This window comes from Microcebus murinus, chromosome 15, assembly GCF_040939455.1.
Source record: "Microcebus murinus isolate Inina chromosome 15, M.murinus_Inina_mat1.0, whole genome shotgun sequence".
Classification (NCBI taxonomy): Eukaryota; Metazoa; Chordata; class Mammalia; order Primates; family Cheirogaleidae; genus Microcebus; species Microcebus murinus.
The window spans coordinates 74,590,251-74,606,072 of NC_134118.1; the positions used below are offsets into that span (position 1 = coordinate 74,590,251).

The following is a 15,822-nucleotide window of genomic DNA, read 5'->3' on the forward strand; positions in this document are numbered from 1 at the left end:
GTTTCAATATATTCTCACTATTCTAATTCCTCTGAAAACACTGCTACTGTCAATACAGAGACCCTCATTGTGAAAGCACAAATAACGTCTCCTCAAGTTACAGTCTCCACAGCCAGAATCTGTACAGTAAAGCTAAAGGGAGAAAAAGTCCACCAACACTCTTCTGGGTCCTCTCTCTTCAACTCCCTGTCTATCGCTGGCCCACTTTCTACCAGCATGAAGCCAATTACACATATAATTTCTTTAAGCATTTATATGCAATTATCTTTCTAAGAATCTATACTGCTTTCACTACCTTAATCCAGCAAATATCCTAAAGGCCCTCAGGACTTCCCCATGGTCCTGGATAGAGCTCTACATATCAGAGACCAACCACTTCCATTCTAACAGACACGCCTCCAGGAGCGAAACACAGCTATGAAGATTTCTCAACCCTAGAGACATACTAATGTTGAGAAATAAGAGTAAAAACAATGTTATCCTTAGAAAACACTTCTGAAGAGGAAAGATGTAACTTAAAGTGAAAATAAATGGAAAGATCTTTGTGAAATTCAAGTGAAACCCAATGGACACCAGCTAGTCTATCACAAGCTTCTCTAAAATAGAGCAGTTGAGCACTGGCAATGGATTCCAGAAAGACGTTAGAGATTATTCAGAAAAAGGAAAAGAAACACAAACTAATGTCAAATAAAAATTCTAACTGGAATATAGATTAGATATAAAATGATCTCTACATTAGGAAATTCTTCACTGACAGTCTGTATAAACAGATTATTTTTCTGTCAAATGAACTACAAAAGACACTTACCTCTCTTTTTTTAGCTTCATTTGTGCTATACTTTGGAAAGAGGTAGGAAAAGATATTTCCACAGCAACAGGCAACATGTACCAGGGGACCTTCTTTTCCTAAACTCAAACCTGATGCCACAGCCAGGACTAACGTGATGGTTTTAATCATTAAAGTCCATTTTCCCAAGTAACCTCTGATGATGAATCCACTCAAAATAGTTTTAATCTACAAAAGAAAGATTAAGCAGCTTAGTTTCCTTTAAAAAACATGAGAATTTAATGAATCCAAGTTATTCTCTTGTTTAACTTCCAAAAACTACCTTGCACATTTTAACAAATTATGTAACAATTCACAGTTAATTTTTCAAGAACTTTACCTATTAAGCTACACATAATAAATCTGTATCATATTCTAATTCTCTACCCAAACAAGGCTAGAAGGCAAACCTTATGAACAAAATCAAGATATCATGCCAGGCCAGGCACGGTGGCTCAAGCCTGTAATCCTAGCACTCTGGGAGGCCGAGGCGGGCAGATTGCTCAAGGTCAGGAGTTCAAAACCAGCCTGAGCAAGAGTGAGACCCTGTCTCTACTATAAATAGAAAAGAAATTAATTGGTCAACTAATATATAGAGAAAAAATTAGCCGGGCATGGTGGCACATGCCTATAGTCCCAGCTACTCGAGAAGCTGAGGCAGCAGGATTGCTTGAGCCCAGGAGTTTGAGGTTGCTGTGAGCTAGGTTGATGCCACGGCACTCACTCTAGCCTGGGAAACAAAGTGAGACTCTGTCTCAATAAAAATAAAAAAAAAATCAGGCCATGTTAAAATGAATACAAACTTTAATTACCAGGGTTATAATTATATAACCAAGAAAAGGCAAATTTGAAAATTTCTGTTGTAGAAATAAGCGCAACATATTTTAGATACATTCTGGATGTTGTGTCAAAAATAAAGAATATTATGCCTTCTCAGAGTACTGTAATTATCTCTAATATTTTTCTATATGTCAAGAAGGATGAATGACAACTGCTAAATATCACAAGATACTGCTTTAATTAAAGATATTCTTAATACAGCTTTAAAAATAATTACAATTTATTTTAAAAAGAAATATGTTAGGAAAAAGCTGGTAACTTATTTAAGTACAGAAAAATAAAAAAGGGAAAGAAATGAGCTCACATTAAGTTCAATTGATAAGGGAACCCTCATCTATTACTTGGCACTTTGGGCACCTGAGACCCCACCACTCAGGGAAGACCCACACACTAACCTGTTACCTGGCCCATCAACTAGTCTATTGCCTGGCATCAGCATAACACTGAATCTACTGCCTGGCGCATCAACGTAATATTAACCTATTATCTGACACATCAACTAACCTGCACCTGATACCCCACCCCACGGACCACCCCAACTTAATAAAAGTGGGAAAAATTGGGTAGATGGTTCCCAGAATTTGGTGGCGAGGCCCCTCTGAGCCCACCTGCAAATAAAACTTTGTCCAAGTGCCGCTTGGTTTGTCCTCAGGACCATCCACTGTAACACTTGCTGTAACACAGTTAATCCTAAGTATAATTCTCCCTTAAATTATTATTGAAAAATAAGGCCTAAAAGTTTGTAATACTGACCCACTATGATCAATTGCTTTCTTAAAGTATACAATGGCCAAATTCAAGAATCATTAACTTATCTAATCAAAGACAATTATAAAAAGAGAATGAATGTTTTAAAATTAGGGTCATAACAGCAAAAATATCAACTAATCCATCAAATAACTTTAGGCCACAAGATATTTTTTCCAGGCTTCAGATGTTAAACCAAGTCTTCTGAAAATCTGCTTGGTCATGTGTTAAATTAGAGGTGAGAGAAAAAAATAAATAAATAAACCTTCACAGTAAATGTTAAAATGACTATAGGGAAGAGTTATTTTTCAATAATGTCTACAATCAGCTTATACTTTTAAAATTTTCTTTTTCATATTACTAACCAACCATTCCCCTCACCCAAACTACTTTTTTCCCCTACAGGCAAAAAGATAAGCATCGCACTGATTGTTTAATGACAGGATGTACCCAGGCTTACCTCTGGAATTCCAGAACCACAGGCATATGGGGCAAATACCTTTACCAGGGAAACTGCAAGAAAGGCAAAACTCAGTGCCCAGAAGATGTACATTATGTAGTTCATGATATAAGAACCAGGACCCTAAAAAGCAAATAGTTCAAGAATATGAATTTAATTTACAGCGCACCAATAATGCAAGTGTTTACCACATAAGAAATTTGGGTAAAATGTGTAAAAGGCTCCTGGGTTATTTTGATAATAATAAAATCTTTACATGAACAAAATATTTAAATAGAATCCAAAAATTAATTCCTATACATACTAAGGAGCCTTAATCTCATTTAATCTTTTTCCTAGCCTTTTCCTGATCCCAAAGTCTTGTTACCAACACATCTCAGCGACACTTCAACCTCTGCTGAGAAATGGCACACTGCACATTTTACCAATGAATATATATTTTTTAGCTCTAAAGCTATAACAAAAATTTAAAAATATATCCATATGTGATCATGTAAAAAAAAAACCAACAACAAGTTCTGGAATGTTATTTACAGAACATTAGAGTGGCAAAATAACACTGCAATGCCACAGAGAAAAATCTCTGAACTCTCTCCACTTAAAAGGCTTATCTTACATTTTTTGAAAATTCATAGTTTCATAATCCATACTTCCTAACCTTAGTGATATAAATTAGTTTTAATAACCTGACTTCATATTAACTTTACACAGATCCTACTGCAATCACTTTTCTCCTACAACTCAAAATAAACATATTTGCATCAGAATCCAGTAGACTCATACATGACTATGTAGTTGACTAATACAAGTAATACAAATGGTTCTGAAACAATACTTACTTCTTTCTTGCTGTAATTTATTCTCATAGTTTTCATTCTACTCTATTACATTTCTTCTTTTTTCCCCTTTAATGTGGGTACAACCAATCATCCAATATGTGATTAATTCTATAGTTAAATGAACTGGAGACATTTTGGTATGTCAATTATCTGGAGACGAAGCGAGGCTCACCTCTGCTTGACCTATGATCAATTCTGCCCAGGTTTTCCACTGTGGACATTTGTCCCTCTCTTCAAACGTCGTTTCATTGGAGCCCCAGCAGCACTGCTCATGGTTATACCACAGCGCGCTAAGGCAAATGCCCTCCTTCAGGTCGGTCATCCAGTCAGCAGCGATGTCTATCAACCCAGCCAGCGCCCCTGTGAAAACGCGTTGGAGATGGTAAAAAAAATAACCTCCGTTTTTTGGAGTTGAGAACTATAAAGACTGGTAAAAAGCAGGGGGCTCCTTATAAATATAGGGTCATTTAGGGACTCTAATATGAATTTAAGATCTTCAATTTTAAATATAAGTAAGTTTATATTACTTTTTAAAAACTGTAACTAGCCATTCTTTAAAATAAAAATTGCTATTCTTTGGAGTTAAAGCCAGTCACATCATCCAAATCAATTGTGATCCAAAACAAGAGTGTTTAAAAGATACTGAAATATCTTCAAAAGACAGGAGATTTATAAATCTAGCTATTGAAGTTAGGGTGTTTACCAATATGTTTCAATCCAAAAACTTAATCAATAGACTTAAAAATGATGTCAATCTCATTAAAAATTAGAAATAATTAGTGGAACTCGTAACACTCAGATTTGTAGTTTTTTTCTTAAAGAAAATCATATATGTAAGAGAGATTATTTTACTGATAGAATAAAAAGATACACAAATTTATGGTCTCTCTTATAGTATATCCTTCTTATATAAAAAGATCAATGGGTCACATACGCAGAGGCCACCAAATTCTTGGGTGCACCCAATTAGAGATATCAGAGAGAAAAGGGCTTCCCTTCATTCTCCATAAAAATTTTAATTTTTCATGTTCTTCTGGACATAATGTTCTACAGTGGAAGCTGAAAGCGATTAAAACATTCTTTAACCTTTGTTTTCAGATCCTCAACTTCTATTTCTCAAATCTCACACACAGGGACTTTGTGGCCGTGCTACACCACATGGTGATTGAGAGTAGGCTCTTGAGCTTGCCTGGCTGGATTCAAACCCTGCCCTGGCCACTTACCAGCTATGTGGCCTTAGTCAAGTCGCTTCACTTCTCTTGTGCTTCAGCCCCCTCCTCTGTAAAACGGCGGTAATGACAGCACTTGCACCATAGGATTGCCATGAGTTTTAAATATGTGTAAAGTTTTTAGAACTGTGCATGACACATAAGGAGCACTTGATAAATATTATTAGCTATCTATTACGATGTTAACATCAAAAGATACTTTACTGGGCACCTGGTCCAAAACACTTATTTTACAGATAGGGAAACTGAGCCTAGAGAGACCGACCAAGTTGGATAGACACTTAAAGAGACAGAACCAAGACTAGACTTGGAAGTCTCGTGCCTCCTATTCTTACATTTAAGAAGATTTTTTGAAGGAGAAGGAAAATGCTTTTTAAAATCCAACAGTACACCTGAAAAAAAAAAATTGAGGGGAGGTGGGGAGAACTACTGAAGTTCTGTTAACTAAAGAAGGATTGTTTTAAAAATGTTCTTTACCTGAAGCCAATCCTGTTAGTGTCACTACTAGCCATCCTGACCACGCATCATACAGACTCTTTGTCATTTCCCATGCTGACTCTTTCTTTTTGCTGTTGATCTGAAATTAGAAATGTTTACGCTTCGTTTTTCAAACTATGAATAGAAGCCACAATTCTAGAATCTAGCAATTTTTCTCAGTTACCATTCATAGAACAGTACTTTCTGAACTAAATAACATAAGAGGTGAGTTTGGGATATAGTCACTATGCTAGACGGTTGTTACACCTTTAAACCAGGTGACAAGCATTTACCCAGATATCTTCATTTTTAATAAGAACCTCAAGATTTGAGTGCAAGTGTGACCAGCTCTATGAACAAATTTCAATTACCCCTATATGTCTTTTTATAATCTTCTCCCTTAACTAACTAGTTGAAATTTTGAGTTGTTTCCCAGAAATGGCAGAATTTCTGCAAAACAGTTGAGATTTTAAAGGGCCCCAGGCAGACTCACCATGCCCCACAACCTTGTTGATCACACTACTACCTGCTCCAATGCATTCATTGGACAAACAGATTTTAGGGTGATTCTCCTTTCATATTAAAAAAATTCCTTTCTTCCTTGGCAGTCTACATTGTTTCAGTAAGTGGCTCTTTATATGGTGAGCAAATGGACCTAGGCTGAAACCCCCTTGCGGTTTCGACAGCCCATGGAGTCCACAAACCACATAAAGTCTGACATAGACCATTTTAAATTGAATCAAATTCAAACTTTAATTGGTACACATAACTATCTTTTACACTAATGGAGCAAGACAATATGGTTTGAATATATACCTCTAAGTACAATTTTATTTATCTAATAATCATCCAAGACACAGGATTTATAGTGTGTCTCACTTAGGTATTTTGGATTAAAACAATGGTTCTCAAAGTATGGTACAGACACCCTGGAGAGTCCTTGAGACATTCTCCAGGGGTATGCACGATCAGAACTATTCATAACAATACTAAGACATTATGTGTCTGTTTTCACCGTGTTACCTTTTTACTGAAAATGCAAAAGCAATAGCAAAACTGCTGGCTGCGTATTAGGAATCAGGCAGGGGCACCCAGTGTATTTATTGGTAGTCATTACATTTTTTACTGCCATGCACCCCAGTACAAAAATAAGAGCCAGTTTCACTTATGAACATTTTTAATGAAGCAATAAAAATTATAATGCCTCAATCACTGAGTACTGTTAATATTTTACGTGATGAAATAAGAACTATAAAGCATTTCTGCTGCATACCGAAGTATGAGGTTATGTGTAATTTATTTGAGTTGCAAAGACACTTACATGAAATACCAGTTTTACTTGAAAGAAAGATGGACATTGAATTATAGTTTTTCAGAGCTGGGAATCTGACCGGTATTTTCTCAGTAATGAACCAAGGAATACTGTCATTTCAAGTAAAATAAATGTGTTTGTTTCCAATGATAGAGTTGGAGCTTTCAAGTAAAAATTAGAATTTTGGAAAACTTGTATTCATCACTCTGAGGATGGTGGGTTCCAATAGTTAAAGATTTTTCTGAAGAAATCAGTGGTGATATCAACACTATGATTTTTATATTGTATTGTGATATTGTATAATGAAAAGTGTCAACATTTGAAAGATCTGCATAAATTGGTAAATCAATATTTTCTAAATGATCATTGTATGATGTTACAAAAATCATGTAGAAAGTTCAAGGTGATCCGATGGATTTTAATGTAACAGAAGACAAGGTTCATTGATACAGTTTCAGAGTGTACGTTACAACTAACCTTTATGAAACTACCACTTGTCACTTTATTGGATATATTCAAAGATGCACGATAATCTAAAAAGATTATGAAAATATTTGTAGGCTGGGCACGGTGGCTCATGCCTGTAATCCTAGCTCTCTGGGAGGCTGAGGCAGGTGGATCTTTTGAGCTCAGGAGTTCAAAACCAACCTGAGCAAGAGGGAGACCCCGTCTCTACTATAAAAAAATAGAAAGAAATTAATTGGCCAACTAATATATATAGAAAAAATTAGCCGGGCATGGTGGCACATGCCTGTAGTCCCAGCTACCTGGGAGGTTGAGGCAGGAGGATCGCCTGAGCCCAAGAGTTTGAGGTTGCTGTGAGCTAGGCTGACACCACGGCACTCACTCTAGCCTGGGCAATAAAGTGAGACTCTGTCTCAAAAAAAAAAAAAAAGAAAATATTTGTAGCTTTTCCAACTACATTATTTGTGAAGTTGGATTTTATTCACATACTTCAATCAAAACAACAGATAACACTGAATGTAAAAAAAAAAAAAAAAAAAAAAAAGCAGATATGAGAATCCAAGTCTTTTATTAAGGCAGACAATGAGATTCATTAAAAAATGTAACACAATGTCATCCTATTGCTAAATATTTTTTATTTGGAAAATATAGTTACTTTTTATAAAAATGTTACTTATGTTAACATGTAATGGCTTTTGTTACTGTTATTTTTAAATGAGTAAGTATTTTTAAAATTCCTGGGTTTTACTATCTACTATGATAAATATCAGTTGATATAACCCATATAGGCAAAAGCTCCCTGGGGTCTTCTTTTAGAGTTTAAAGAGGATCTGAGACTAAAAAGTGTAAGAATCACTGATTAGAGACTAAAAAGTGTAAGAATCACTGGATTAGAACACTGATTTTATATATTGTATCTTTTATCCAATGATGTCCTAAAGGTAAATATCTGATTAATTTTAGAAGCTGTACCTTTCATAAACAATGTATTCTAATTTCAATTTCAGATTTCACACATATATACAATATGAAAGGTTATAATTAATTTGTATAAACAGTAATTTTCACTTACAAGTACATTGCTGACACCAAAATTATATAGGGTCTTTTGAGACTTAGAATTCTATTTTTGAAAAATATTTTTTTTCTTTTTCGAAAAATGTATTTTGGATTACATTATGCCAGTAAGTCACAATTACCAACAAAAAGGATCCATAAATTATATTTTATGTTAAAGCCAAAAAAATTTTTTTGATTTAGTGATTCATGACAACACTCAATAAGCCTTATTCAGGATCCAATTTGAGAGCTATCTCGGAATCTAATACTAGAAAGGGGGATAAAAGAAAACAGCAAAATCCCACAAAACCATCTCCTCGTACATTTGTTCTTTTTTAATAAGAGTTATGCAACAAGTTTCCTCTTTTGCCTTAACTGCTGGGCTGCTCAAAGCCAAAAATCATGCTGACCTCCCCATCTTGCACTTGGTTTGCTCTCCCCGCAACTCTTACATTGTGTCTTCCCCTTTCCTTCCTACTTTTGTCTTCTTATGTATTAATATTTCTCTGTTTTTAAGCTACCTCAAATCCTTTCTGGAAAGATATGGGGTATAAGTAAACTAAAAATAAAACAAAACAAAACATACAAACTCTTAGAGAAAAAATATATCACATACGAAATGCAGAAATTTATTTATATTTACTTTAATCTATAACATACATTTTGGCAGTCTGGTATCATTGGCAGAACTTACCCTTCTATGTCTTTCTCTGTCTTTACATTTTTCTCGTACCCAATCAATAGTATGAAAATCATCATAGGTACCAACACCTGGAATTGGTTCATCCAAAAGATCCAGTAAGTGTGTAGAACTGTTAATGCTGCCTCCATTTGTCATTGTATAATGAGTTCCTAGAGAGCAAAAAAAGAAGGGTGAGTATGTTTGACAAGAGACAATAGTGAGCTCTGTAACCATCTTAGAAGTTCATTGGTAAATCATACATAAATTGTATCATTTGAAATAATTTCAATTAAATAGAGGAAAGTGTTAAGAAAAATTGCCCCAAACCTGAAAATAAGGCAAAAAGATTCTGGCATGTCCTTTCAAAGTCATACTAGAGCATCAACAACAAGCATGCCTAATAGTCATCTGATGCTCTAGAGAAGAGAACTATACATGCCTTGCTATTTACTATTAAGAGATAGACTCTGTAATGTTAGAAAATGACTTGCAGAAGATAAATTGAAAATGGTTATTTTCACTGGCAAAACAAAAATGAGTTCTGTCCAGTAGAAAAAAATAACCCTAGAGTTGTGGTTCTGTTTATTTCTTTGTTTTTGCCCTGTAAGAAATTTCTTTCTTTCACTGCCTATATACATATCAGTTGCATTTATCATCCTCTGAATCAGCCTTGTCATCATGCTGGTTCCCTCATTAGAGTTAAATAAATCTTTGACACATGGTTACTGTATATCTTATATGAGTATAGCATACTTAACAAATGTACTAGGAAGGACATTAAAAGACAATTCAAGAAAAAGAAATACAAATAGCTTTTATTTATTCATTCACTCATTCATTTATTTATTTTGAGACAGTCTCACTCTCTTGCCTGGGCTAGAGTGCCGTGGCGTTAGCCTAGCTCATAACAACCTCAAACTCCTGGGCTCAAGCAATCCTCCTGCCTCAGCCTCCCGAGCAGCTGGGACTACAGGCACGCGCCACCATGCCCAGCTAATTTGTTTTTTTTACATTTATATTTTTTAGTTGTCCAGCTAATTTCTTTCCATTTATTAGTAGAGATAGGGTCTCACTCTTGCTCAGGCTGGTCTCAAACTCCTGAGCTCAAACGATCCGCCCGCCTCGGCCTCCCAGAATGCTAGGATTAGAGGCATGAGCCACCACACCCAGCCACAAATGGCTTTTAAACATGAAAAAAAGATCAATCTAACCCATAAAAAGAAATACAAATGAAACCCACAATATCATTTTCCTAAATCAGATTAGTAAAGATTTAAAAAAGTGTGAACACACTGAGTGGGCAAAAGAGTTGTGGAAAAAGGCCCTATCACAAAATTATTAAGTATAAACTAGAATAGTCCCTTTGGGAAGACAAAAGCTATCAAAATTTAATATACACAAATACTCTTCAACCCAGCAAGTTCACTTCTAGGAATTTTTTCTGCAGTTGCACTTGCATAAATCCTTGAATAAATCCATAAATTATGCACAATGTGGGTAGAACATCTTACTATGTGCTACAGAAAGAAAACAACAACATATTAATGCCAAAGTGCTTATAATCTAAAATAGGGTTCGGCAAAGAGCCAGAGAGTATTTTGGGCTTTCGAAGCCACACAGTTGCAACTACTCAACTCTGCCGCAGGAGTACAAAACAAATCATACACATATGTAAATGAATGGGTATGAATGTGTTTCAATAAAACTCTATTTACGAAACAGGTGAAGGGCGGGATTTAGCACATGGGCCATAATTTGCCAACTGCCAACTCATGATCTAAAATCTGTACAGCACATACCACACTCAACTGAAGATACTTATTGAGAATTTTGTATATGAATAGCAGTTTTCTATATAGTATAGGAGATACAAAGATAATAAAAAAAAAAATACTGACTTCAAGGTACGACTTGTGGGTTCCCAATCCAAAATTACATTTCAAAACAAAGTTCTAATATTGAAGTACTATAAAACAAAATTTTAGTCATGTTGCCTATATTTAATTTGTTACAAAGAAATCTTGGGACTACAGTACCTAAAACTAGATGGAATTAATCTGAGAAAATTTCCTTAAAATATGAATTTTAAATTACAATTTGAAATAATTAGGCTGTCGTTTCACAATGAGAACTACAGCTACACATTCCATGTTAGACATGCTTACACCTATTTCTGAAAAGAAGAAATAATTGATGTGAATACAGTCTGTAAAAGATAGTTTATATGTCACGCCTGTAATCCTAGCTCTTGGGAGGCCGAGGCGGGCGGATTGCTCAAGGTCAGGAGTTCAAAACCAGCCTGAGCAAGAGCGAGACCCCGTCTCTACTATAAATAGAAAGAAATTAATTGGCCAACTGATATATATATAAAAAATTAGCCGGGCATGGTGGCGCATGCCTGTAGTCCCAGCTACCCGGGAGGCTGAGGCAGAAGGATCACTCAAGCCCAGGAGTTTGAGGTTGCTGTGAGCTAGGACGCCATGGCACTCACTCTAGCCTGGGCAACAAAGCGAGACTCTGTCTCAAAAAAAAAAAAAAAAAAAAAAAAAAAAAAAAAAAAAAAAAAAAAAAAAAAAAAAAAAAAAAAAGATAGTTTATATGACTGTTAGAAAAAGAGTTTGGAGGGAAAAAATGGGCAGGATAAGAAATACATGAAAACTGCTCAACTTGACAGTGGAAGTAAAGATTGATACAACCATTTTGAGAGGCAGTTTGGAAACATCTATCAAAAGATAAGATTTCTATTTCTTGGGATTGATTCAACAAGTGCCCAAAGACTTAAAGATTTCACTGAAACATGATGTGTCATATTGAAAAATTCGAACCAACAGAAATGTCACCCATTGGTGATGAATTAAATAAATAGGTCAGGAGTTCAGTACCTGCCCGAGCAAGAGTGAGACCCCATCTCTACTAAAAACAAAAGAATTAGCTGGGCATTCGTGGCATGTGCCTGTGGTCCCAGCTACTCAGGAAGCTGAGGCAGAACTGCCTGAGCCCAGAAGTTTGAGGTTGCAGTGAGCTGTAGTGATGCCACTGTACTATACCCAGGGCAACAGAGCGAGACTCTGTCTAAAAAAAAAAAGCCAGGTGTAGACCAGCATTTATAATATGCAAATTATTTTTTAAATTTATTGGTTTAAAAATTATGCTTTACATGTGTAATTATCAATACAGAGAAAACAGTATGACCATATATGAGGTAATATGTTAATAAGGGTTTCCTCTGGGGAGTAGAATTGTTAGAAACAGAGAACAAACTTTCATTTCCTACTTTGCACTTACAGATTGATCTAAATAATTATTTTTCTAAATAAGCACACAAACAGTATTTTCATAGGGTTATGAAAATAGAGAAATTCTAACAGATTCAACCATCATATAAGTGAAAAGAGCAAAAAGGTGTTAGCAAAAGGCCCAGGTTCTAATCCTGGACAACCGAGTAACTTTGGATAAGTCATCTTTAAATATTAAGTATATATCAGCATCCTTGAAAGCTACATGATATATGCTGCAGCTTATAATAAACATATATAAATAAAGAAGCATTTGAAACTTTTCCAAAGCACTGAAAACTCTGAAAACCTCATACATAATTTCAAATAGGTGATTTTAGCATAAGTGATTATTAATTACATCCTCAAATTATTTAGCAGTAATATAGATTTTATGCCAAAAACTAATAGAGATTATTTAGAAGTATGCTATTTTAAGGAAAATGTAACTAATTATTTGATAAAGAATAAAGGGAATGGCACTATGCTAATATTTAAATGAACATTGTAAAAATAAAACATAAGACCAACCATTTTATTCTGACTTTTTATTTTTTTGAGTCAGAGTCTCACTCTGTTACCCGGGCTAGAGTGCGGTGGCATCAACCTAGCTCACAGCAACCTCAAACTCCTGGGCTCAAGCGATCCTCCTGCCTCAGCCTCCCGAGTAGCTGGGACTACAGGCCTGCACCACTATGCCCGGCTAATTTTTTCTATATATTTTTAGTTGGCCAATTAATTTCTATTTTTAGTAGAGACGGGGGTCTCACTCTTGCTCAGGCTGGGTTCGAACTCCTCACCTTGAGTGATCTGCCCACCTCAGCCTCCCAGAGTGCTAGGATTACAGGCGTGAGCCACCGTGCCCCGCCTGACTTTTAGGGAGTGGAGCAAATTTCCCAGACTGCTCTTGCAATCTTTATGGTTTAAATGGACTCATTCCCTTTTGTTTACAGATAAAGAAATAATCATAAATATTAAGTCACTTAACAAACTATCACGTGGCAAAGCCTGAATTTGAACTTTCCCTAATCACTATAAACACGCTCGGGTTAGAACAGAGATCTTAAATCAGCTGGTCGATGGGAGGAGGAGGGACGCAACAGAGAGCCACCGGGTCAGTGCTAAGAACTAGTTTTATTACTGTTAAGCTATAAGCCAAATGAGCTATACTGTAGGTTGCAAGCTCTGTTTCTCGATAATTCAAAGAGGTAACAGGAGCAAGACATGAATATAGAAGGGGTTAATATATTAAACAAAGTAATAAATGTATATACTGTACTTGTAAATACTATACTAATAAACTTAAATGTCTACTTGCTTCTACCAGGTATTAACAGGGTTCTCGCTTATCTCCCTATTGAATGCATTTGAATGCTTGCCTTGGAAAGGTGTAAAACTTCTAAAAGGAGACTAGTACATTGCTTTCAGTGTTTTGGCAGAAGTATTCCAAAAATGAGTAACTTACCATTCTTGGCTAAGGGTATAAACGCCCAGTCCCTGCATTGCAATACCCATGTTCATTTACATACGTCGCATACTCTAAACCTGTGGTCCCCACCCCCAGGGCTGTGGACCAGTACCAGTCTACGGCCAGTTAGGAATGGGGTTGCACAGCAGGAGGTGAGCAGCAGGTGAGCAAGTGAAGGAAGGTCCGCCTCCTGTCAGATCAGTGGGGACATTAGATTCTCACAGGAGCCAACCCTACTGTAAACTGCATGTGTGCGGGATCTAGGTTGTGCTCCTTGTGAGAGTCTAATGCTGATGATCTGGGGTGGAGCTGAGGCGGTGATGCCAGCGCTGGGAAGCAGCTGCAAATACAGACCATCAGCAGCAGAGGGGTTTGACTGCACAATAAATGCAATGCGCTTGAATCACCCTGAAACTCCACCCTCCCCACCCCCGGCCCGCTGAAAAATTATCTTCCATGAAACCGGTACCTGGTGCCAAAAAGGTTGGGGACCGCTGCTCTTAACCTTAAGTTCTTCCCTACACCTTCATCCAAATTTTACTGAATAATTTCCGCTTTCTAAAAGCTACCTGAAAGGCCACAAATTTTCTTAAGAAAAAGTAACTGGAGAATAAATACAATAGAACATTTATAATATCTTGACAAATCTGTGAATCTGACTCTGCTTTCCATATGATAATATTAAATAAAAATAATTTAGAAAATGTTTTTGGAAGGAAGAGTCAGCAGCCTATTAAGGCTTTCTGTTATAATGAACGTTTCTGTGGTGTTCTGGCCCAAAGTGCATAAAATGAGTCTTAAAAGGAGAAACCAGATACACCCAAACTAAGGAAAATTTTACAAAATAAATGGCTTGTATTCTTCAAAAATGTCAAGGTTATGAAAGATAAAGAATGACTGAGGATCTGCTCTAGATTAAAGGAGACTATACTAAACGTAACATGTGCTCCAGGAGTAGATCCTGGACCAGGAAGAGAGTGTTTTTTCTTTTGTACTAAAGGACACAGTGGGACGACTGGCATATTAGAAAATGGTGTACAGATCAGATAATAGTACTGCATCAATGTCAATTTTCTGATTTTGAAAAATGTACTGTTGCTATACATAAGAAAATGTCCTTTCTTAAGGACACACTGAGGCAGTCAAGGGTAAAAGTGCATTACGTCTGTATTTTACTCTCTACATGGCTCAGAAAATAATGTAGTGTATACATGCACTACATATGTCAATATATAAAATGCTATATATTATATACTGCACACTGAGAGAAAGAACAGAGACAGAATGAACAAATGTGATAAACGTTAACATTTCAGGAATGGGGTAAAGGGTACATGGGGTTCTTTGTATTATTTTTCAACTTCTGTAAGTCTGAAATTACTTTTTAAAGAAATCTATTATAAAATATTTTGCAAGCTTTAAACTTTTTCCCCCTACGTTGCCCTTCTCTGGGTAGAAGTGAAGAAGCATGGCCATGTACTCTTCACAAAAAATAAAAAGCAAAACATTTCTATACAACTTAACATCCATGATACATCACCAGCCCCATGAAAAAAATTTCCAGGCTATCTGCACAAGGAAGATAATAAGCAAACAAAACAGACTTTTCTCCAATAGCCCGATGAACCAGGAAGCAGAAGAGCAGAGAAGGCCATTCTCATTCTCATGAGATAGAATGAGGTGCAGCAGCACAATAAACATTGACGTCAGGCACGTGACTTCAGTGACTCAAGTAATTACTCTGCAGAAACTGACATCTTGCCTTACAAAACTAGGTAGTAATTCAAAAGATCTGAAAACCAGAAATTTTTAAACAAAGATTTACTTTAGTATGTGACACTTCAAAATTTTCTTTTATCATTTCTTCTGCCAAACATACTAAACTGGGACTACTCCTTTTCTAATGGGATCTCAGAAATGCCTACATACCCGACACAGGAGTAATATTACAGGTATTATGCTTCCTAACCATTTGTTTCCTGATAATGATGGTTATTCCTAATGCATCATTTGTGTACAGTTCGTTGCAACCTAGATTTGCATAAGGTTCAACTTACATTAAAATGAGATAAATAGAAATAAATTATATGTGTTAACATTTTTTAATAAGCAACAGTATAAGATATAAATTACCTAATTTTAA

At 35.9% G+C, this 15,822-nt stretch overlaps 1 protein-coding gene across 8 annotated transcripts in view; it reads right to left on the bottom strand.

Moving 5' to 3' along the window:
- CLCN3 (chloride voltage-gated channel 3) overlaps window positions 1–15,822 on the bottom strand; it is an 87,194-nt gene that overhangs the window by 25,367 nt on the left and 46,005 nt on the right. For all 8 annotated transcript variants that reach the window (XM_012770645.3, XM_012770648.3, XM_012770643.3 and 5 more), the window contains 5 exons: window positions 8,949–9,106; window positions 5,419–5,518; window positions 3,885–4,072; window positions 2,874–2,996; window positions 809–1,015 (listed from right to left, as the gene is read on the bottom strand). In XM_012770645.3, coding sequence (XP_012626099.1) covers window positions 809–1,015; window positions 2,874–2,996; window positions 3,885–4,072; window positions 5,419–5,518; window positions 8,949–9,106 — 776 coding nt within the window. The remainder of the gene's footprint in view (window positions 1–808; window positions 1,016–2,873; window positions 2,997–3,884; window positions 4,073–5,418; window positions 5,519–8,948; window positions 9,107–15,822) is intronic.